Source organism: Procambarus clarkii, chromosome 32, assembly GCF_040958095.1.
Source record: "Procambarus clarkii isolate CNS0578487 chromosome 32, FALCON_Pclarkii_2.0, whole genome shotgun sequence".
Taxonomy (NCBI): Eukaryota; Metazoa; Arthropoda; class Malacostraca; order Decapoda; family Cambaridae; genus Procambarus; species Procambarus clarkii.
This window is the reverse complement of record NC_091181.1, coordinates 34,174,843-34,200,197: the sequence shown is the minus strand read 5'-3', so window position 1 is coordinate 34,200,197 and position 25,355 is coordinate 34,174,843. Positions and strand designations below refer to the sequence as shown.

The 25,355-nt window shown below is 38.4% G+C and overlaps 1 protein-coding gene across 7 annotated transcripts in view; it reads right to left on the bottom strand.

Annotated features, from left to right (window-relative positions):
- The window catches only part of LOC123759411 (serine-rich adhesin for platelets), a 73,189-nt gene that overhangs the window by 2,722 nt on the left and 45,112 nt on the right, over positions 1-25,355 (bottom strand). For 3 of the 7 annotated variants that reach the window (XM_045744434.2, XM_045744436.2, XM_045744439.2), the window contains 5 exons: positions 14,890-15,010; positions 14,428-14,586; positions 13,314-13,439; positions 11,939-12,174; positions 5,459-8,782 (listed from right to left, as the gene is read on the bottom strand). In XM_045744434.2, the coding sequence (XP_045600390.1) occupies positions 8,641-8,782; positions 11,939-12,174; positions 13,314-13,439; positions 14,428-14,586; positions 14,890-15,010 (784 nt within the window). In that variant the 3' untranslated portion in view covers positions 5,459-8,640. Of the gene's footprint in view, positions 1-2,839; positions 2,852-5,458; positions 8,814-11,938; positions 12,175-13,313; positions 13,440-14,427; positions 14,587-14,889; positions 15,011-25,355 lie in introns of those variants that run through there. The other 4 variants (XM_069335215.1, XM_069335216.1, XM_069335217.1 and 1 more) reach the window with 3 other exon arrangements.

Here is a 25,355-nt window from a genome sequence, read left to right as displayed (position 1 = left end):
AAGGTACCACTGTATAGCCAATGTGTAACAAAATTTGGAAGATCTAATATGCTGATTATTTAAAACTGGGAGGAAAAACTAGAAAATACACAATCATTACCTAGTGTAGCACAGAAGAAAAGAATTATCTTTCGCACCTGAACCAACTTGATACTATTTCCACATTTTCAATTAAGCTTTTAAATGCTATTACTATCATTATTACTAGCAGTTTTTTCCTGCCATTAATTCAAACTTGTAGTTTTGTGGGGTAATATTACTATCACTGGCAGAATCCAACTATTTATAGAAGTGCATGTAACATGCAAGTTTGCATGCTTTACGGATTCAAAAATGTGGAAATTGCTCACCACTGGAAGGGTTAAGTGAAGTACACAAACATGCTCATATAGCAAGACAATCTTGAATATTTTTCAGTGTTCATCAGTTTTGGGATAAAAATTGAAGTTTAATACCCAAAATCAGATGGAATTATTTTTAAAAGTATGATGAGGGTGGTGTGAGAGTCAGGATACACTAGGGGAAGTAGTAATGAGGGAGGGAGGGACATACGGGAAGGAAGGTAAGGTAAGGTATCAGGTGAAACACTAAGCCAGTATGACTATAGCAATTGGTAGGGATAGGAGGTTAAGGATTTGATATAGGACGAAGAGAAGGAATGGCACTGAGCCATTTACAGTCTGAGATTGAAAGCTGAACTGCAAGGAGCGAGACTGTTGCTCTGTCATCTAGTCAAAGTGGTTGGGCAAAGGGTGGAAGTGGAGAGTAGTAAAAGGGATGCACCAAAGGAGTAATGTATTGTAAGACAATGCATGAAGGGAGGAAGTAGTAGAGACCAGTGGGGAAGAGAGATGCACCAGAAAAATGGTGATTATTTATGGGAAGCTATCACCAGAAAATCATGGTAATACAGTCAGACCAATCCTGGAGTATGTCGCTCCAGCATAGTCCACACCTAGTCAAGCACAAGACAGCTACAGAAGGTTCAAAGGTATACCACCAGATTTTTGCCAGAACTACAAGGTATGAATTATGAGGAAAGGCTACATTAATTGAACCTCATGTCACTGGAAGACAGAAGAACTAGGGGAGACATAATTACCACATACAAAATTTTCAGGTGAATTGATAGGGTAGATATAGACACTATTAACACAGGTTGTACTTGCACAAGGGAGAGGAAGAGTGGAAACAATAAAAAACAATGAATACCCAATTGAGCAAAAGACATTAAAATTCATCTTTTCAGTGTCAGTAGTTAAATGGAATGCACTAGGAAGTTATGTGGTGGAGGTAGACTCTACCACATAACTACACAGTTTCAAATGTAGATATGATAGGGCTCGGAAACCTGTATACCAGACTGACAGTTGAGAGGCAGGACCAAATGGCAGTGCTCAAACCCCGCAAACACAATGGAGAAAACTTGGGGATTAACAGCCAAACTTCAAATTTGAAATTATATATATTATTCAGGAAGAACAAAAACAAAAAATGAAAAGGCATTAAGCAGAATAATGCAGGTAAAAACTAGAGGCAACTAGGGTGTTGAGATCTGTGAAATCAGGGTTAGGTGACACAGGTAAATTAAGCAATGAAGAACGGTCTGGGAGGGGCAGGTAAAGCTGCCAAGCTGACAGATCTAGTTAGGTTAGAAAGTGGAGGTAGGGAAGACTGGTAAGTTGGGCTGTTTTGGAACAAAGATATTGTCGAACTCCAAAATGTGGGCTAGGTATGATGGATAGGACAGACCAAGACCTTTTTTCTATCTCTCTCTCTCTTTCTCTCTTGTGGAGAAAAAGGAGGAGGGATTTGACTTATACTTCTGGCTGAAGATTTAAACAGGGTGAAGAGTAAACAATGGTCACAATATAGTTAGCCATGTCAGTAATAGTCTCAGCTGGAGACAAATGTTGGGGTTGGGGCAACAGTGAAGAACATAAGCTGTAACAATATGGGCACTGTAGAAGGGTCAAAAGGCAGAGGGAAAGTGGAGATGGATCCAGGTATAAATAGCTAGGAGGTGGGGTATAAGAGGTAGATCTCACTCCACCAATCACTAATAGGTAAGCACCTAAGCACTTTCTAGTCTATTTGCTAGGTGAAGAGTTCTGTATGTGCCTCTTCTGGTTATTTTTGCATACCTGCCCTACCTTCTTTACCAGTATAAGTGACCTGGACACACTTACTATTACAGCAGTCCTAGGTTACCTTGTATCTGTACTTGGAATGTCTAGGTGCCATTGCTATCCCTGTTATGTGGGTGTGCTAATTCCATTATTAATGCCTGTTAAATTTTATGGTCTTGCTAGTAACGTGTCCATGGGCTAGTAATAGTATCTATTGTTTTGTATTAAAACTCCACTATACTCTTCACTAGACTTACCTTTCAGTTACTATTACCTAAGTGTAGTTACAGGGTGAGAGCAACGCTCGTGGTGTCCCATCTTCCCAGTACTGTCATATAACAAGTACTGGGAAAATGGAACACACGAGTGTAGTTCTCATCTTGTAACTACACTTAGGAACATTTAGTATAGAACAGTAATTACCTATTTTTAAGGTAATTTTCAAACATTCATACATAGCTTACATTCATAACCTACCCTGTTCTCACATTCATACCTAACTTACCCTATTTTCATATCCACACACAACCTGCTCAGATATCAATATAGCCATTGCACAACAAAGTTTATAACATATTAGTTACTGATACATCCTATGAGATTGAAATCACTTGACCATAGCAAAGATACCTTATCTCTGTAAGTGTGTAAACTAGAGGGGCCCATGCATTCGGACTAACATGCATTACACTTATATAATGAATACTTACTACATGTACCTGCTGGCATGGAAAGGGAACACATTAAAGATGTATTAGATATAACACTCAATGAAAATTCCATAATAAACTTGCTCTTTATTGGAATTTCTTAAAATTGCAAAGAGTATGTACATTTAATCAAAATATAATAGCTTTAGTTGAACAGAATACATATTACATCTATGATATAAAAAACATGGTAATGCTATTGATGAAAAACTATTTCAACATCACACTGATTTTATCAGTGATTGATTCACTGAGCTGATTTTAAGGCAAATTAAATTTGCAGTCATCAAAGGAATGATTATTTTTTAAGCGTAAAACCTTGTATGTCAAGGATTTTTGGTTATACAACAGGAGATACATTAATATATGGAAAATAGAAGAACTATATTTCTGCATGCACACATGCATATATGCACACACACACATGCACACAAGTGATCAAATGCAAACATGGTTGTACACACGCACACAGACAAACTTTAGAATCCTGGAGAAAACCTTTGTAACACTACAACCTATATAAAACCAACTCTGAGTATACAGCACCGGTGTGTAGGCCACAATTGAAAAGCATAAAAAACAGAAATGGTACAATGATATGTGAGCAGACTTGTCTAAGACCTGAAGGGACTTACACTTACCACGTTGGAGGAAAGTCAAAGCAAGGGACGTGTGAAAACGATGTACAAGTCACTAAGAGGAATTAATTGGATGAGCAGGGGCAAATGTTCAAAATAAGAGATGGCAGAACCTAATGTTAAAGGTGAAAACTGGAGCCAAATTAGCACATACACATAAGGGGAAAACTTCTTTAGTGTAATATTAGCACAAATGTGGAACAGGCTACAAGTGGGAACATAGAGGGACTTTCAACAAGTAGCTTTAAAAGGAAGTAAAACCAGGAACACTAGGAGATCCAAAGGTGTGCCTAGGAAGATAATGCCCAACTCTGTAATCACATCCACTTAGGTGTGTACACTGGAGGAAGGTATAAAAAAGTTGGGAAAAATAAGTATGCTTAAATGTTGCATATGTCAACATATTAAGAAATAGCCCATCACTCCTGGACCTGGTGTTTACTAGAAAAGAATAAGACCAAATCTAACATGTGCCCTCTGTGGCTGGTAAGCAAAAATGACCCTCTGATTATGAAAATTAGGCACGTAAAAATATTTGATGAGAAGAAGCAGAATTGCACAAGGAAATTAAACAATCTTTGAAGAGAGAATTAGTGTATCGAGCTGAAAAAATAAAATGTGGTGACTAGTTTATAAGTATGAGCATGAGGGAAGTGGTGTGGAAAATGGATGGATATATCTGCAAGGTTATATACACACAATTCCTATTGTAAAATAGTTTACAAAAAGGTCTGGTTCAATGAGGTGTTAGAAAGCAAAGAAAATAAATATGGTAGTAAACAGGAACCCCTTGTACTAATGTCATATGGCTGCATGCCGTTTTATTTATAGGCAGCTAAGGGAAACAATCGAGGCTATCTACTTTGTGACTACCTTGTGGTAGTTCTGGTGCTTGCATTTTAGTCTGACAGACTCCGAGCCTGACTGGCTCTGTTGATTATGCATGCACCCTTTTTTTGTCAATATATTTATGCACAGTGAAATCACATTAATGTGATATATAAAGAGAACATCAGTAGGAGCCATGAGGAGGATTCGAACTTGCACAATGAATACTCCAAAGTGCACACCTTAAACCACTACAACACATGGTCAAAAGCAGTGCAACCTGGGATTCAACTGAATCCTCTAGGAGTCCTGAGGCTTGTGTTCTAGGGCATGTTTCTGAGAGTACCAAGTGTGTGAGTTCAAATCCTCCTCATGGCTCCTACTGATTTTCTCATTGATAAATCACATTATGATTTTGTTGTGTATTTGAAGAAAAGCATTAGTGGTAGAACGCCTGGATCACAGCCAGAGTTCATGGAAGGCAGTGTGTGAAGTTTCAGTGGAAGCCTTAAGACTCCTAGAGGATTCAGTCAAATTTCAGATTGCACTGCTTTTGACCACATGGTGTAGTGGTCTAAGGTGTGTGCTTGGGAGTACCAAGCATCAAATCATCCTCATGATGCCTACTGATTTTCTCAATGTATTTATCAAGTTCTCTCTCAAGACAATAGTGTTCGTTGGTAATGTGCCTTATATTTAGAAGGGTTTTGAAAGGTTTTGGCCCCTGTATATTCTTAGTACAGTACAGTTATTGCACCACTGCTTTTCAGTGGGATTATTTTGGATATTCTGAAATACCTCCTGGTCTCTTAGATAAAATATTTAGTTGTAGATTATAGGCCAGTCTCTGTAATACTTTCCAAGTTGTTATGATGCATGTCATCCTTGCATTCCTTGGAATATTTTAGGCATATTATTGAATACAGTATATTTAGGCAAAACTACATGTTTTCTGCACATTCTGCAGAAAGGAGCAGTTATTGTGCCACAATATTCCTCCCAAGTAATTGTATTTAGTGTCATCATTGGCTTGACAAATCTTATTGTTCTTACAGTTAAGACATATGTTACTTTTTTGTATTCTTTAAACAAAGTATCATCTGACATGACAATTATGCAACATCAGGTTAATTATTTAATTTGAAACACTATCTTGGTAAGTCTTCTTGGAAACATTTAATTACAAAAATGGGTTGTGTGTGTGTCTGGGGTGGTGATTGTCAGGTGTCATTTATAAATGTGTTTATAAGTACTGTACATGCAATGGCAGTATGGTAAATGCTTCATGTAACTAACAATATGGGACTATGCCCACCTCATAACTTACAACACAAAGTATAATGTAATGATACTAAATTGGTTTTCACTATATATATAATTTTAGGACATGCAAAGTATTTTTCTTTGTGCAAATGATAGTGTAATCACTGCAGATCCTGATAATTAAACAAAATATAATAGTATACAGTAGTATTGTCTTCACAGTACAGTAAGCTGTGTACCCTTGTCACTCTCTTAAATACAAGACAAAGTACTGTGCAGCATATACGGTACTGTACAGGCAGAAAATGCATTGGTGGAAGTATTTAATTCACATCCAGATAAAAAAAATATATAGTGAGAAATAAAAAGTTTATTCATATCAAAACATGAAATACTTTATCTTTATAATCTGTGAGGAGGGATAAAGGCACATTTGGTCACTGAACATGTGCACCGAGTTGAATGAAACATTGCCGATCGGCTAGTCATACCTGCATTGTGAATGCATATTTGTTTAACCTACCTAGGCTAACCATACCAGCCCCATCTTCAGCATAAATATTTTGACTCTGTCTAGGCTATTTTAATTAAATATAAAGGCAAATATAAAAAATAGTTAATGCATATCAAATCAAGAAATACTTAGGTAAGCTTGCATGGTGTGCGTGTAACAATGACACCCATATATCAGACTAACCATACCTACGTCAAGTGTGGTATACTGACCTCAGGGTTCTCATTTTCTACAAACTTTCAGAGTTAAGAAATGATAATTAAATCCAACACATTGCTTATTCAGGAATCATTAAACCAAATGTATTCGAAACTGGGTATAATGTATCATTATTATAAAAAATATTACAGGCTTAAAACAGCCCATGTTTATAAAATAAATTTAAGAGAAATAATATATTATTGATTTTAGGGGCAACTTTGTGGCTGGATAGTAATAATTAATGTGTTCATCAGGATGTACAGTACTGTACTTGTCTCGGAAACTTGCTTCAATACACAGTACAGTACTGCAAAAATGCCATATGTGAGATGTTTTTTACATGTTAACAAAACTTTTAATAAATAATAAATAAAGTAATTTAATAAAATAATTAATTTTGTAATTGACCTCAAACTGAGACATGGATCAAATTATCCAAACAAGAGTCGTAGGTAGAATCACGGGTCCAGAAATATTGGATAATAGAAAAATGGAACAACTTGCTCCTTTCAGCTGGTGATACAAAGAGGAACTCTTTGTATCACCAGCTGAAATGTTGTATGTATACAACATTTATGTTGTATACATACAACATAAATGTGTATGTTGTTACCATAAAGGTATATAGTGCACTAGACCTTTCTTTACTCAATACTTTAAATGATGAAACACCACAAACATCCAGTGAAGAAGTGATATAAGATTATTCTATTAACTATATAAAATATTACTATTTAAATATACTCATAATTCCCAAAACTATATACTCATAGCTACTGTAATAATAACAGACTATAATATTCATACTAGAGAGAGAACTCTATGCACGACTTTATAACTGAACTGAAAAAACATGACTTAATAAAAACTGAAGGTGTGAAGATGTTAGGAGTGTCCTAACGCATCTAACAAGGCACAAATGCAGTCATTAAAATTCATCTAAGTTTTAAGGATTTTACAACCAATAATATCAGACAATTTTTCACAAATGAATATGGCAGTCAATATCCTGAACTTTTGGTAGATATTGTTGATTGACGCTTGGTTAATACAGTATGGAACATCTTCGTTTCAGTTGAGTAAATACTAAAATAAAGATACACATTGGTGCAAGTAAACTTTGAATGAAAAAGGTGTCCTGGCAAATACAAGTTCTCGAAACAATAATGATATAAAATTATCATAAAGGCTAATTCACTGACCCTGCACATGAATCTTCCCTCAGACTTCTACTACTAATACTGATATACTGTACTTCATTAAATTATGAAAATTTGCACAAGTGAAAAATATTTTTAATCTCACAACTAATTCAATGAATTCTGCAATTTCTCCCTAATATATTTAAGGATTCAAACTTACAACTATTAGCACCTAATGATTATAACCCAGGAGGAACATATTTATGACTAATCTCCTCTCTTGCCTCCCAACAACAATAAATTTCATTATTAATACAGTACTTTCACTAAAACACACACAGCATGTAATAACTAGTATTTTAATACATATAAAACAATATTACTAAAATAATATACAGTATTTTAAAACATTTCTCAATGCAAAATCTGCCGAGTCAATAAAGTACATATAGTTTGTACAGTCGTTAGGTCCATAACCACTCTGACGACCAAGTTAATTCAACTATTGATTGCTAAGGAACAAACAATGTCAGTACTGAACTTTCCTCTCCTTTCATATGTCAAATGAGCTAAATCTCTAATACTTACTAATTTGAGACATTCACATGCAATACTTTCATCACCTTAAATTATAATAGGTACTGTACTGAAATGGGGAACTGTTATTTTTAATTTATTCAGTGTAAAAACCTAGTCAATAAGGAGTACTATTTTGGGATTTTATCAACAAAGTTGGAAAAAGACTTTAAATCAAGCACTTCAGTACACAAAAAGATATTGTCTTATGATTTTCTACACAACAATGAAAATTACGGTACTGCAGCATTTCAAAGCAAGGTGGGAATGTTTAAGCAGCAGCAGCAAGAAAACCATCATTTTGATCTTGAAATATTTTTTACCAGATTCTTTGTTATAATTGTATGAATTTTATTTTAATTTTAATATTTATTATGAATGTATCTGTTTACAGGTAGTGAAAGACCAATATTTATTTCGTTATATAAGCATTATTAATCACTAAAATATTGGAAGACCAATATTTATTTCGTTATATAAGCATTATTAATCACTAAAAAAATACTAAGTCAGTGAATTAATTTGTATATAGTCAAACAAATTCTGGGTAGAGATTTTAAAACAAAATATACAGTATACATATATCAAGATCCAAGTGATGTCTGCCAAGAGTGTCTAGTTTATATATTATATGGTAGTTCATATTCTGAGAACAAAATGAAGCAAGTGTAGGTTAGGATACGTGGCAGGCAGCGTGACCAGCAACAAGACAGAGCAGAGTGTGAGGGAACCAAGCACAACATCAACACAAGATGGACACTTTACCTTGCCCAGCCGGAAGCTTGTGAGTGAGATGGTACGATCAGATATGGCTGAGCCACAGTTTAAGGCAACAGAGCAATATTTTAATGCAGATGATTGTAATGTAATTTTTAGTTGATGAACATTTAAACCAATAAGAGCAACATAGATATCCAGTGTTTACGATCCCTCTGGGTAAGGCACTACATCTCGTCAATTGGAAATATTAATCTCATGCCTTATTCAATACGGAAAATATTTTTGCTTTTAACAGTGATTACCCACATTACCAAAGGTGTTTAATCATTTAGTAAAACGAATATAAAATATTTTTAAATGTAACTAAAACTATATGGTAATAATGTATAACCAGGCTGCAAGCCTAATGTCATGTTAAATCACTCGGTAAACTTAAAGGAAGCATTATATGTACCTCGGTACTCTCTTACAAGTAATTAAAATATAAAATACTATTCTAAAAATAAATGAATAAAATCTCACACACACACACACACACACACAGTAGAACCTTGATGTACTGCATGACAATTTATAGCAATTTAGGCACAAGTCAACATTCTGAGGTAGTTTTCACAGAAAATGTTGCATACAAATTACCTGTAGTATTGTAAACAAGAGCTGAAAATTGGATACTAAAGCAAAACAAAGCACCAAGAGGATTGAAATGCTCCTTTTGAGCTGTCCCTTGGTTGCTCCTCTAGCAAGGGCCAGGTCCACCCTCAGGACACTGCCCACATGCCAACCTCTTGTTAACTTTCAGCCTATAAACTCGGTCCTCAATTCCCAGCACCTTGTCCTCATATCATTTTAAGTGCTGTAGTCATATTGGTCTAACACTTTCTCCTCATAATTACCTAACCTTCAGTACAATTGGGACAAAGAATTTGTAGCATGGTCATACTAAATACGGTACAGCAGTTGACAGTACTGTTTACTAGGACAGCACTGTCCCAGCCCCAGTGAAGAGACAGTGAAGAGTACTGTTCCAGTATTCCTAGTCATATTTTTGCAAAATATTTATTATTATAATTATTATATTCTATATGACTCCCATTAAGTATATGCATAAATTAACATTTTGAAAATTATAATGCACAGCAAAAATCACTCGTCACTAGAAAAAAGTACCGCACTGCAAGATTAGGCGGTTGTCTTACATGGACACTGTTGAGAGCCCCTCCTTGAATCACTATAAAAAATTATTGATATGTATATGTATTTATGTACATGTACATATATGTATGTGTATACAGTATAACATTAATAAATGTTTAACTAGCTTTACAAAGATTGTCACTTGCTTAGCTAAACGGATTATTGGGGAGTCGGTTCCTGAACCCATTATGTACCTCTTGTAACCCTTTCCACCATTGCCATCTATGGGATGGGTATGGGGTGCATAATAAATAAATGAAATGAATGAAAAGGAGAAAGATTACTGCAGATGAAATCAGATAGGCCAGAATGGTAATGACTGTTTACATTTATAATTCCACTTACACCCAGTACTGTATACATACATCATACGTTATTTTTGCAGGTTTTTCAATAAGTATATATGGGATATAAACTATTTACTTTCTAGAAAACTCTACTATCAAGTGCAATTACCTCTTGTTAAACCAGCACTCACAATGTGTCTCATTTTTCCCATCCACACTCATGGTTTATTTCTCAGATGCATCATTGCTCTTCTTATCCATTACTTTGCAATGTAATGTAATCTTTTCCATTCAAGTAATGTAATCAAATTTAATCTCTCAGTTGCATCCTGTATGTAAGTATGTCTGCAATCTCCATTACTGCATCTTTAATACTGTAATTTTTTATAATATTCCTTGAGTGAGTTTACTTTAAAACAGAGTTTTAAACAGCATTAAACAAGAGTTTTTCTGTTTAATGATGCCGGGAGGCAAGGGATAATATTCAATTGTAGCCAGGACAGGTTATGGGGAGGTGTAACGCTTTGAGCTGCAGCCTTAAATGTCAGCAAGTCCTATTCGTTTATTTAGTGCCACCATTTCTAATTACAATTAGTGTTACTATTGTAAATGCTACTCACAGACCCTTCTATTTTCACATAGAGTGCTCTATGAGTAGATCCAGCATGAGTGTACTGATTTTTTGGCAAGGCTATAACAGTTTTCCATAGTGCTTTATTGCTTGTCTAGTATTTGCTTGTGTAAATCCATGCTCCTATTACAAGGGGAGTAAAGGACAGTAAGGTAACTTTCATCAACCAGAAGTGTGTTACAAGGGTGTGAGGAATAGTTATAATAATCAGTTATTGTTAATTCTCATTCACCTATTCAGTGGGCCTGGTAAGGCTGCCACCATGTTGCTAATAAAACAGGACATTTTGTGATATTTCACTGGGGATGGGCCATCAGCAGCCAGGTTGTCGACTCGTATTCCAACTAGTTACCATGGGAGAGCCCCGTCCACTATTTTAGGATGAGCTGACATGCGAGTAAATATGTGTACTGTATTTAAATTTACCCTATACTATATATATATTTAACCCTGTTACATTCAAGTGCCACAATTTTCTAACATGACATGAGAGTGGAGATATGAGATATGACTTGATATGAGTTGACATGGCTTCAGGGACTAGTGACACAAGTTAACACGAGTGAGTGGTCTGACATAGGAGTAGTGTCTGAGTAAGTTTCTTTACATAAGAATGGAGAAAATGGGTGGAGGAGTAATTACCAAAGTGTAGTTACAGGATGAGAGCTATGTATATGCTCTCATCCTGTGGCTATGTGGTGTTCCATTTTCCCAGCAATCTTTGTCATATAACACATATCAAATTATTATTACTGTTGATTATGTTCATTACAGTACTAGAAATAGAATTAGTATTCTAGATAATATAATATTGTCATTGCAGTAAATGTTTTGCTTAATAGGTTCCACTGTATGCATGCATAAATTGGTGAATGCATCAGGTATGTGTAAAACAGCAGTGAATGAAATTAAAATATAATCAAAAGCCACAGCCAATGAGAGAAATGATAATACTATTATCAATACTATTTTTTTCAGTGCAGTCTTTGAAGAAAGTAACTATTGCTTGTTTGTATGAAGCCAATCATCCCCGTCAGCCAAAACTAACCTAATTTTAAAATCATTTATTTCTTTTTCACAAAAAGTATATATTAAAACTCACCTAACAGTTGGTCCGAGTCCATCGTCAATAGAAGCTGCCCGCGAGAGGCTTGAGCCTGTTAACGTTGGGCGAGCTGAGCGATCTGTTTGAGTAGCTGCGTTAACAGTGTTTTGTGAATCTTTAATTTCCTGAGAGGTACAAGTTGGGTGCTGATTTCCTATACTCTGTGCAAGCTGCTGTTGTAGAAGTCTAATGGTTCGATCACGTTCATCCAGTTGCTGCTGTAAGAGCACCACCTGGAAAGCAATACAACAGAATTACTGCTTGTGCCAACCAATTATAGAAGAGCTGAAGGGACCCAACCTGTCTGGCCACAATATTTACCAAGCCAAATATTTAACTTTTAAGTTGATAATTCATTTTGTTGGGGGGACAGGCAGCCTGTGTATGAGTCCCACCAGATGATTGAAATTTAGAACATGTTATAAATGAAGTCCTGTATTTCCAATCCACCCAAGAGGTAAACAATTTGGTGAATGTAGTAGCATGATCATAGTATCTGATAACATTATGGCAAATGTTTAGATATTTATTTGATAAAAAATAAAGTTTTTTGTATTAATTTCAATCGGGCAATGGTTTTGCTTCTAGCAGATCAGTGTTCAATCCCTGATTCTCCAAGTTATTATACACCATGCCTTTCCTCTGTCCTATTTTAAATCCTTATATACTCATCCTTTCCAAGTGCTATATTATACAGTTCTAATGGCTTAGCACTTTCTCCTGATAATGAATTTACCTTCTTTTGAGCTGCCTCAGGGACTGGTTTACATGTCATATAAGTGTATACATTACATTGTAAACCTATATACAGTACTCCATTGCTGTTTTTGTCAATTGTGTGAACATAAATCAAATTATCAACACAAAAAAATGCACTATCTAAACTTATTAGCAAAGTCATGAATATAAATAATATCCAATTTGATCATAAAGTCATTATTCCTACACCACAAGTCCACAAACTGTGTAAAGTCGTCTAATGTTGACACACTCACAAGTGCTTTAGCATCACTGGACCAATTAGGGATAATTATGGATGATGATAAAATGTATCATCATTATTATTTGCACTAAAAACACAATAATTGTTGCCAAAACAAAAAAAAAGCATAATCACTGAAATTTTAATGTACGGTACTTGGATGGTGAGAAGCCTTCCAATTAAGAATTCACTGTACAGTGCTGAATAGCAAATAGAAAATCAGAAAGCAATGAGGAATAAATTTGGCTATAGAAAAAAAATTCTGCATGAAACCTTACATGATAAATAAAGAAATATAATCTAAGAGACAGTACACAGGCTTTAAAATTGTATTCTAGAAAAAAAGCATCTGGCAGGTAAGTCTATATAGAATGCAAGAGAGGAACACACCTGTCTTCTAAGGTCAACATTTTCTTGGGATACTTCTGTCACTGACGGGGTGATTAAATCTTTGTCCCCGTTGATGCCAGTCCCTCCTGGCAGGTCACTGCTGGCCAGGCTCAGGTACAGTGAGTTCTGAAACACAAACTGCAATATGAATGTGCTTATATTGTAAAGCAAATATTTCTCAATTACAAATCACTAAAATATTCTAATACTGTTTACAAGAAAATCTCAACCTTGATTTACATATTTACAAAGTTTACTCAGTAATTTAACTATCCATTAACCTTAGTTGAGTAAACTTTGTAGATATGTAAACCAATATTGAAATTTTCTTCTAAACAGTAACAGAATATTTTCAATGATTTCTATTAAGAGAAATTAATATACTCATTATCTTTATACTGTATTTGTACAAAAGAAAACGTAAACTCTGTTCAGTACTGTGATCCTTTGATCTCCTCCTTTGATCCTCCTCCTTTAATCTACAGAGCTAAGAATTGACGATGGAGGCAAACTTTTATAATCAGACTGGAATATGCTGCCCACTTCATAGCAAAATATAATACACTATTATAATCTGCTCTGGACTCAATTTCCACAATCCCATCGCCCTATCTGTGTCCTTATCATCTGTGAGAGGATGAATTTTCCACATAATATTTGACAATAGAGATCTCAAGCATTTATTTGCCATACGGGAAAAATCCAGAAAGCCTTAGTTTCCTTCCTGGGCCTTAGTAAAATGATGGGCACCATGTCTAGGTCACCACCTTCTATTTACCGACGCCCATGCTATGAACCACTGACACCATGAAAAATTGCAAGGGTTTATATGGCCCTAGATCTTAGTGATGAGGAGGAATCCTCCTCACCTTAATCATTACCATAATCCTCATCACCTCATTACCTTAATCATACAAAAAGTTTTCATGCAGATGAAAATTCTTAAATTTTAGGTATGTTTATGAAAACTACCAAGCACTTCCCTTGAAATACAAATAAACAACAACTTTAAAGATTTGTTTAAACATTGAATAACGTTAATTTACCCAATATTTATTATTCCAAATGTTACTAACATTAAATTTAAAACACAATAAAATTAAACTCCACTTACCCTCAAATTGGCATCAAATGGGTTAATGGTTTCTGCTGCTTGTAGAACTCTTCTGAGACGCAATAACATTGTCTTAAGGGCAGTAACATCCTGGCACATATAATGGTACGAAGTACGATCAATACACACACCACCACCTTCCACCTCTGACACACCACCCTAAAAAAAAAAAAGAGGTACAAAAATTAGTACATTATAAAAGACCAGCAACTATATTTCTAATGACTAATTAAACTTTTCCTAAATTTTTCATGAGTGCAGTTAAGCATTACATTATCTATACTGTATACAGTACTGTATAACTAAAATTTCTGACTGTATTATACAATGGTCTCTTTAAGAGTTGATAGTTGTACCACTGGACTAAGAATTGGTATTCATGTGCCAATTCCAATGCAACAACATTACAGTACTGTACATGTATTATTGTTTGGTGGTCCAGTTTAATGAAGCTAGCATTACCTGACGAGGGGGTCTGAGCACCGTGGGTCTTCTGGGATCAGGAGATGATATTTCTGATGCACTGCCCACTCTAGGACGAGATGCCCGCCCTCCACAACTGCTGCCATCTCTCGATACACATCTGAAGAAAGTAATGAGGAATTTTTACACATTCTTTTGTGGTAAACATTCAATGTTTACATTTATTGTTAATTACTGAATATTATTACAACATTTTTTTTAATATAAATCATTTAAATGTGGCTATTAATTTCCAAATTCAGTAAACAACTTGTATTAATAGAAGTCAACTTATAAACCAATTTGTCTTATTAAGACAATGGTATAATGGATGAAATATAAAAATTGCAGCAAAGATCTCAAGAACTTGAAATCCTGACTCGCCTGCTAGTCAGGACACTACTTGACATAAGTAGCATTTCAATAGCAAAACATGTCACTTGTGAAAAGCACTATTCAGCACAACAAATCTAGGTAATAAATTCACAGGAAAAAGACATACACATTATATACGTGTGTGAATATCACGAAAATAAACACGTGATTAAAATATATGCGTGATATATGTACATATATATATTGATTGACAGCCTAAGCTAATTTGCCGGTTGTTATGGGCTAGCCAGGATACGTCCCTATTTATTAAAAATTATGACTGTTGAAACCCTCCATGTTTCTAGGAAAAGTTTAGATTTATTAAACAAGCTTCAACCATTATTTTAATGATGCAATATACAGTATATAAAATGTCTTGTTGAATCTGTAAATTTTTGTATTCTTGTTTACCAAACCTCAGTGTTATATTCACTGCAGCTTAAATATGCTAATACTGTAGATTTATAATTACCATATAAATATTTTTTCAATGGGATAGTCTCCCCTTCCCTAGCGAAATCGAAATGAAAAGGTTATTAAGGATAAATTTCTTGCTATTTACCAGCCAACTTTATTTCAGTGGGTCGGCGTTCTCCGAATCTTGTGCCTGATGTTACTGGAAAAATAATCTGTGAGCGGGTTATCATCACCACCATGAAACCTCTTAACGTGGGCAGAGAAAGAGCTATCGCGGAAGAGGTCAGAGAGTACATTAGTGCCAGTGCACCACAACGTTTATCACCCCTCCCCTTCTGAACCCACCTACCCATATAGTTTCCAAGCTGGCGCCAAATTATGTATATCTGTGAAGCCTTGCATGCAACCAGTGCGAGACAGAGACATCAAGGACTATGAACAAGTGTTGACAACACTGTGGGTGAGAAGTGAGGGTCAGCTTCGCCAGCACGCGCTCAGGGCCTCCACTCACCCGGCACGTGTGCACACGCACGCCCTCATCCTCCCTCAACCACCCACACTTCTTTTTTGTTTACTTCTAATACAAAAAGTGACTCAGAAATTCTGGGATTAACTTCAAAGCGGAAGCAATAAGATCTGTCATTAGAGGGGTGTGTTGAGCAGAGGGAAGCCTGGTATGACGGGACGCCAGGATCCTTGCTATGCTTACATCAGCACAATCCAGGGACACAAACCCACAGGGGCTCCGGTACACCCTTCCAAAATGATCTGGTAACTCCATCCATAGGGCCTCGGAATACAGACTGAGAGGCAACCATAAGGTTTATGACGGTGACAGAGCAGCAGGAGAGGAGTTAGGAATCTCACCAGACAGGTATGAGATACAGGGAAGTAGGCACAGGAAGAGAAATTAACAATGTGCTGCCCAGTATGACAACCTGCTCTGTACACGAGCATCATGACCGCACACTGGTGTTAAAGGTTGACAAGAAACTGAACAGTTCTAGACAGCAGTTCAGGGCTCCGTTAACCACCATTCAAGGTGCTCAAACAGCCAGTGCTGCTGCTGCTGCTCCTCAGCGTGTCTGCGAGTAGCCAGCAAAATGTGCAGCTTCAAATCGGACTTCCCTAAATTACTTCAGATTTAGAAGAACTAAGAAATGCCTTGAGATATGAAAGCTGCAGTATTAAAAGCTATGACAACTTTTGTAATAATAGATATTTGTATAGTCAGCACAATAGCTGGGCAAGGCAATGTCATTGCCCGAATTAACATTGGCTATAGGCACATCTAGCAGGCTGAGCCCACTACCAGAATATTCAGATTGTAAACTCTGTGACAAACCTTTAATACATTCACTAGAACACTATATTGTTGAATGTGAAACCGTAAAAGATTTTAGACCTCCTGGGTACCACCAACTGTGTAACTATTTCATTGAATCTGGTGTACTGGACGACATCCTAACAATTTATCCAAAATTTTCTTGCACATTTTAAAGAATGAAAAACAATCTTATTTATATTATTTTTAAGCTGCATCTCTTATGAACCCATCCCTGCCCTTGTGTGGCAGTGCACAATAGAAAGTTGTATTTACATATTCGTACACTGAAACGTGTACTGTATACAGTCTAATGTAATTGATTGTAATCATGACATATGTGCTTCAGCCTACAGTTTAGACCTATTATTTTGTGTATGACCCTCTGTCCTGTGTGACAGTGAATACCAGCATTATCCTCACTCTAATAAGACCTAATTGAATTACTCATCTTAGGCAAAATTGTAATTAAGTTTTCTCAATAAAGATGTAAATATAATGAAAACTGAACTTATTGCAAGGTGGAAAATCTTGTGAAATACAATCACCACAGTTGGGGATTGGTCCAGACATAATAGGAGCCACAAGACTAACGGCGCTCCCCTGAGGGTGTAGTGACTACATCCCAAAACTAACATTTTCACAGTTTTATTTAAAACCTTGGCTTGATCGTTATTTTAATAAATGTAAAAGTGCTTAACCATTACCTCTTAAGTTATTTCAGTTACTAGGCAGAAACAAATATTTTTGTGACAAGTGATGAACAAATAAACATCGTATAACGTTGCGCAAGGATGGTAAACTGTGTTGGAATACAACACAAGGAGCAAGTAATTGGAGGGTAGTAGTGGTTGAGGAGCACTCAAGTGCTGTAGTGAAGTGTGTGCTAGAACTTCCGGTGACCCCCAGCGTGGGCTGTCGGCGCCGACAGTGGTCTCACCCATGCCGCCGACACCATCCTCCGCTAACGGGCCCCACCACATATAATGCCCTACGTATATCGCAAATATATTCATGATTACCATTGCTGTTACTTCATATTAATATAGTAGTTCTTAACCACTAGAAGGCAAACAATGTTATATATAATGGGCCACACTGTGGGCCTGTCTGCCACCTTCATCAGCACTCCGCTCGTCTCACACCAACTGCCTTACATCTTGTCGACATTGTTTACAATATCTTGGGCATCATAACAACGTGGTTATTGATTATTAAAGCAGAATCCAACAAGCTTATACGAAAATAAATGCATATAACCAAAAACAATGAAATACAATCCCGACAAATAATTGTATTGTTACATACAAATTAACATCTAAATCAGAATTTCAATGTTTCAATTTCACCGACTTTATTACCCACATAGACCCAATGAAGCACTTCAACTATTGGGATCACCTAAAGCACTGAAATTGTACTCCCTGGAACGGAGACGAGCGATATCTCAATGAAAATATGGAAAGTTTTGAAAGGTCAGGTTCCAAACCCGAACAATAAAAATTATAACTTACTGGAGTGAGAGATATGATAGTAAGTGTAAGATAAATCCATAGGCACGATTAGAAAGCACACTGTAACTTGCAGTTTACCTGGACTCTGTTCCAAGAGTTGTTTTATTCCAAATCCCGCCCTGGGTGGAGGCCAGGTTTGTCTTGCGATACCTTGATTTAAAAGCCTTGGGCTAGCAGTTACGCAAGCACTTACGAACCTGTACATCTTTCCTGAATCATTGGCGGCTTTGTTTACAATTATTAAATAGTTAATGAGGTCCGAAGCACTAGGAGGCTGTTTATAACAATAACAACAGTTGATTGGGAAGTTTTCACGCTTGTAAACTGTTTAATAAATGTAACCAAAGCTGTCAAAGATTGAGGCAAGGATGTACATGTTCAGTAAGTACTTGCATAACTTCTTCGTGAATCTGGCCCCAGCTGTTGCTTGGAGCAGCCCGCAGGCCCAAACATATCATACAAACGCGGTTAGTCCACCACTTCCTGCAGGAATGTGCCAGATTGTTTCTTGAACATGTCCACTTGTGTTCCTGTAATATTTCTTATATTTGTTTGGAAGATATTAAAGAACCGTGAACCTCTGGTTTTTACAGTTAGCAGATTATGCCTACGGCATTTACACTGGGTCTATTTTGCATTTTCTGTCATATATTTCGCTCCAGAACCGGTGTATTTGGATGTCCATATGTGGAACAGCCCTTCAAGTTTTTTTTCCATGTACAAGTGTATATATTATATGATACCGCTCTCATCTCCTTTCAGGTGAGTACATTTTGAGAGCTTCTAACTTTGGTGACTCATCATCTGCTTTATCGTGCAGATGATGAGTCGCAATAACGTGAGTGAAGATATCATGTCCAAACCATGAAGATATCATGTCCAAACCACACATATAAAGAAACGACGACGTTTCGGTCCGTCCTGGACATTGTGCTTTATTGTGTCTACGAACGTCATATATCGTCTTTGAATTCCCTCCATTTCAGAAATGTCTCCTGCTTTAAAGTGGGAAGTAATTAGCGAGCAACACTCGGGGCAGAAAAGCAGACATGATCTGAATAGTAGGAGCATTGTGGTGGAATTCCTGAATTTGAACGTTCTCATGATCCAGCCTATCATCTTCCTCGCTGGTGCTATGTCGGCTTCATGTTCAATAAACGCTATGTCGTCATACTTTACTCCCAGATGTTTTACATGTAGTTTCTGTTCTGTAAGAGGATCCGATTATCTTCACGCACTCCTTCCCCCATCGACCATCCAACCCGGCGCCCATCTTAAACCTCAGCCCACACCCATCATTAATTAACCCGTGAGTGTCGCTCGTCAATATTAAAGATTTTGCAGTGTGATGCGTTGGTGATAAGGCACGGTAAGTGATAGCCACGTCACCCAAGTGATAATGTTATCTTGGCTGGAGAAGTGTGCACTATGCGAGGGTGGGTGTCATCATGTGTTCACCAAACTCTGGCTGGTTGACATTCACCTCCTGGGTCTTAGTTGCTTAACCTTCACTCGACTCAATTACTTGATCCAGGCTACACCTTTCAATTATTTAATAATGTCTAATTTTAACCCATGTATGTAATCGGCCTCTATTACCTCCCTTATTTGCACATTCCATTTCCCACTAGGCTAATCTAACGCACAAGTTCATGCAAATGTCTGGTTAGGTCACTTAGCTTCCATCTGTGCCTATTATGCAGGTCCCTGCCATGTTAAACACTGTCCCTGTAAGCCTAAATGAATACTCACTCTACAGCGTATATCTTAGTCATGGTCCGCTTTAATTCGTCTCGCCTTTAATAGCATTCAACTCCAATACGACAAACACCACACGGCTTGCGTTTTAGTCGAGGGCCGAGCTTTTGTTTTTGCTACCCAGTGTTCTGTGTGGGGCGTGGCCGGTGCTTGTCACCCTGAGGGACTCCCCAATCATCTACGCGAGGTATATTAGTTTCTAGTGATTGGCGTCACTCGTTTCGCGATTAGGCTTGGCATTTCACCTTTCCGGGCTTCCCGATTAACCCTTAACGGGTACGCCGGGGCGCATCCGATCCCACGATCGTCTTTGTTGATCGTCAAATCAACAACACGTCATGTCTTTCATTCTTTCAAGATGGGGTTCACTGATCTAGGTCTTCATGGCTGCTGATGTTCTCTTCGGTAGAAGCTACGACAGATAGAGGTTGTCTGGGTTTAACCTGTTACAAGATGGAGATATACGAATATGTTTGGGATGTTGAGGCAAGCCTCGTCTCGGGCCTCCGAGGATCCGGCGTACCCATCTTCATTCTCTTCCACTTGCTGGACTGAACTAATAGCCAAGTTACCACTCCTGTAGCTTGTCCAAAGCTTCTTGCAGTTAATTATTCCTACTTACCCCACACTGATATCGCAAAAACGTTTGGCAAATGTGACCATGGTGTTATTTCACACAAAATTAATAGTTGGCAAATAGGAAGATGGATCTTCAATTTTCTAACGAACGGAACCTATGGAGTAATAATCAACCCAATGTAATCCAAACCATCCACCGTGAGATGCCTAAGTCCCGCAGATTAGCAGGAAGAGTAGCATACCAGGATTAAGCAGGAAGACACGTTCCTGCTTAATCCGAGGTAGCCTACTACTCAGGGTCTTCTGCCTCTCTTGAACACCGAAGGTAAGAATGCTGTTGGCCTGAGTGGGCAGGGACCTAACTTTTGCTGCTGTGTCATTCTGGGGGTAAACTACGCAAACTACAGGTGGGAATAGACAAATCAGGAAGGGCAGCCTACATAAACATTCATGCAGCTATCCATGCTACACACACACACTCTCGCCCAGCTATCAGCCTACACACACACACCCACCCCACCCCCAGCTGTCAGCCTACATACATACTCACACCGCTATCAGTTTATACACCTACTCACCCAGCTATCAGCTTACATACATACTCACACAGCTGTCAGTTTATACACGTACTCACCCAGCTATCGGCCTACACATACACTTATCAACTTACAAACATTTAACAACACACACACACCATCTTACGTCTATATAAAACTCACAAACATATTTAGCAACCAACGCCTGGAAACATGTGTTGAACAACACATGAAGGACTTCCTACAAACCGAAGGACTGAGGTCTATTAGCTGGGAGCACAACTCTTGGAACCAACTACAGGTAAACCCTATAATGGGACTAGCAGGCGCTGTCTCCCTCTCTTGGACACTTCTACTCCAGCTCCAGCAATATTTCTTACATTTGCTGGTACAAGAATGACGAACTGTCGACTTGTTATTTTGACTCTCCTCCTCAAACAGTATTGATGAAACTCTTGACCTGAATGCATACCAAGTGTAGATGAAGAGAGATGCGTGTTGTGTACGTTGTCGGCGCTTTAAAACGTCTCCAGTAATACCAGAGAGTACAAGCGTCTTGAGAAGTGCTGCGATGTACTAAGGTAATTGTGTACGGTATGAATGAAGCAGGTTACACGAGCGCAGTATGGTGGAGGTAAACACCTGCCCGGCCGCGGCTCCACACCTGCCAACTCTTCATTGTTCCAATCTATAACACTCGCTCTCCACTCCGTCACTGACAACACTGCACTTTACTCACCATCTTATCACCAAGAATTTCTATATGGCTTATCTTAACTTATAATGAATCTTGAAAATAAAAATTCCGAGTTTAAGTATATTGCCGTTTGTAACGATAGGCTTCCTAGAAAAAAAGAGAGATGTTTGACACTTGCTGAATATCAGTGATTCACTACAACAACAAAACTTTCCCTGGAGGTGGTCAGCCGTGGAACACGGCCCTGGACGTTATCAAAGTTGTGGTAAAAGTATTGTCTTACACTTAGCGCTGTACAAGGTGTATAGTGAAATATACATGGAAGAATGGGTGGAGAGGTGGAGTGAACTTACCGGTCCTTCATGTTGAGCGCGCAGCACAGGTAGGGGAGAGAGAGTAGTCCGGGGCACCACATGGACGGCAGGAGGACGTCCCTGCACCACACCACCACACTGGTGGCCTGACGCCACTTATCGCTTGCACCGTCACACTCCACCTTGCTGGCCTACCACACTACCACATCCACAAACTGGCCACAAGTATCACGAGCCAACACATTCTTCACCGCGCATACTTGAACCCGCTATGTCACGTGTCCAACATTTCAGCCTCAGTACTGATGTATGCCACACAGTTCATCCCGGATCTTCCTCAGCTGTGGTAGATTATTATCTATACATTGCTACCACGCAAGTACAGTAATGCCACTTATCAATATGACTTTTTTCAAAAGTAAAATGCACCAATAAAAATGCACCGTTTCAATAATTCGTCCCTGAAGTGTTAATAAATTGATATAGAAAGCAGTTTATAGTGCATGATAATGAGGCAGCTGGCAGGCCGCTCCGCCTATACTGCTGGCCTCTTTCTCTTCACCTGTTTTCTTCACATCTTCCACCTCCCATCTACGCCAATAATATATTCATCTGGCGCCGTGGCAACGAGATCATTGGTCTTGTACAAACTCAAGTTTCATCCAACCCTTGAGGTAGGCTCGCACTGTTAGCTCGGCTCTACAACAAGAGAGTCGAAACGGATGAGAAAGTCTTGCTAGGACAAGAGTGATTATTTTTAGAGGATGGAACCGTGGTTGTTAGTGGTGCATCCTCCGGCAGGATGGACTGCACATGTCACACTGAACCCACACCCTCCTCCCCGTCCTCACAACTTGCATCAATATATGCAAGCCTGGCCCAGTCACCATTATATCCAACTGCCACCATTGTTGACTACACTATACGAATTTAGGTAGGGAGAGATCTGCCAGGTTCATCCCGCCACGACCAGTTCTTCCCCAGTGAATGACCCGGACCGGTGCTTGACTACTCTCCCCTGACCCACCAAGATGTTGGCTCTCCCACACAAAAGTCCCGCTACCCAGCCCCCACAACCCCCCACGGGCCACCAACACACCTGCATAACACAATGACTGGAAAATATACAAATGTTCACACTGACGGCGACACATCGCTGGTCAGTGCGTGACCAGAAAACTATGCTCAGTCAGAAGCTAAGTATGTCTGTCGTTATATATTATGCTAAAGTAACATTTAATATGCCAAACGTGGTCAAACACGCTCGTAAACCCTTCGACCTTGACCAACATGTTGAAACACTCGACCCATGGATGTACTGACTCTCAAACGTGACTTCCCTCACCAGGCTCAAGCCCCACACACTAAAGCTTGAAGTAGCTGCAAGTTTGCCACCTACAGTGAATACCTCCATAGCTCAAACAGTTATGTATTAGCGAAAAGACCTACCATTAATGAACAATGTTCAATAACTATGTATTTGCAATTAAAATGGAGCAATCTCTGATACTAGCTGACATTATAATTATAGGGTGTGTAGGATAGATGTAATTGTTAATGTAATAATCTCCGTTGAGGTCTGATACAGACCTCAATTGCGGATAACCATCTGTAATTGTTTTGCGCTATCGCTCACATAATAAGTATGGGGTGCATAATAAACCAGCGGCCTCCGATGGCCACAATCAACAGCGAACCCCCTCGCCTCAACAACCCCAGGCTCCTTAATGCTTATCACCGGCCGTCTCCCGTTCGTCAGCAGGCTCCACCTTGGGTGCCTCTCTCAGCAAAACCTAAGAGTGTGTAAAAATAACTCCCTCACCTTATTATCCGCACGCTGCCGCGCCTGCCAGGAAGACTGTGATCATCACGGCGGCATCCTCGCCCCCTCCGCCCGCCACCCTCGTGTTCACTGACCCCAGTCTCTACCTCACTCCACAAACTGATACCTGCTTGATGGGGTTCTGGGCGTTCTTCTACTTCCTAAGCCCGGCCCGAGGCCAGACTTGACTTGAGAGAGTTTGGTCCACCAGGCTGTTGCTGATATGCTAGGACATATCAACCTAGCGGTCTGGTCAACATACTTCAGCTAATGTTATTGTGACTCATGGCCTACATGTGCTAGGACAGTTATGTGTTGACGAATACTGACGCGTCTCTATGTCTGACGTAGTCACTCCTTATTGAATGTACACGAATCCTACATAAGAGGCTGCTTCATTGATGATCATATAATTATTTATGTACAAAAATAATGCTGATTGTGGCTTTCCTTATTTGCCTACGCAGAAATTCCAGAAAGCAGGAGTTGATCTATCTTAAAGAAATTCTCAGAATCGCTGGCATACAGTTATAAACACTACACTTCTTTTTTAGCATAAAGAAGAAGTTCATCTCCCAAATGATACCTTGTATCTGGGCTCCTGCTCCCTACACCTATCTTCATTACATTACATTTACTCGGGTTAAACGCCAACAAATGGTTGTTAAGAGTTTAACCCGAGCAAATGTACCGTAATGAAGATAGGTGTAGGGAGCAGGAGGCCAGATACAAGGTGTCATTTGGGAGATATGATTTGGGTTATATCAAGATATAACCTCAAGAGAGGAAAACCTGGGGGTTGATATCACGCCAGACCTGTCCCCTCAAGCCCATATCAAGAGGATAACATCAGTGGAACATGCCAGGTTGGGCAACATAAGAACGGCCTTTAGAAACTTGTGTAAGGAATCATTCAGAACCTTGTATACCACGTATGTGTGACCAATCTGGAGTATGCAGCTCGAGCATGGAGTCCATATTTCGTCAAGCATAAAACTAAATTTGGAGAAGGTTCAGAGGTTTGCCACCAGACTAGTGCCCGAACTGAGGAGTATGAGGAGAGACTACGGGAATTAAACCTCACGTCGCTGGAATATATATATCAATATTCTTGTTGTGTTCAGTTGCAG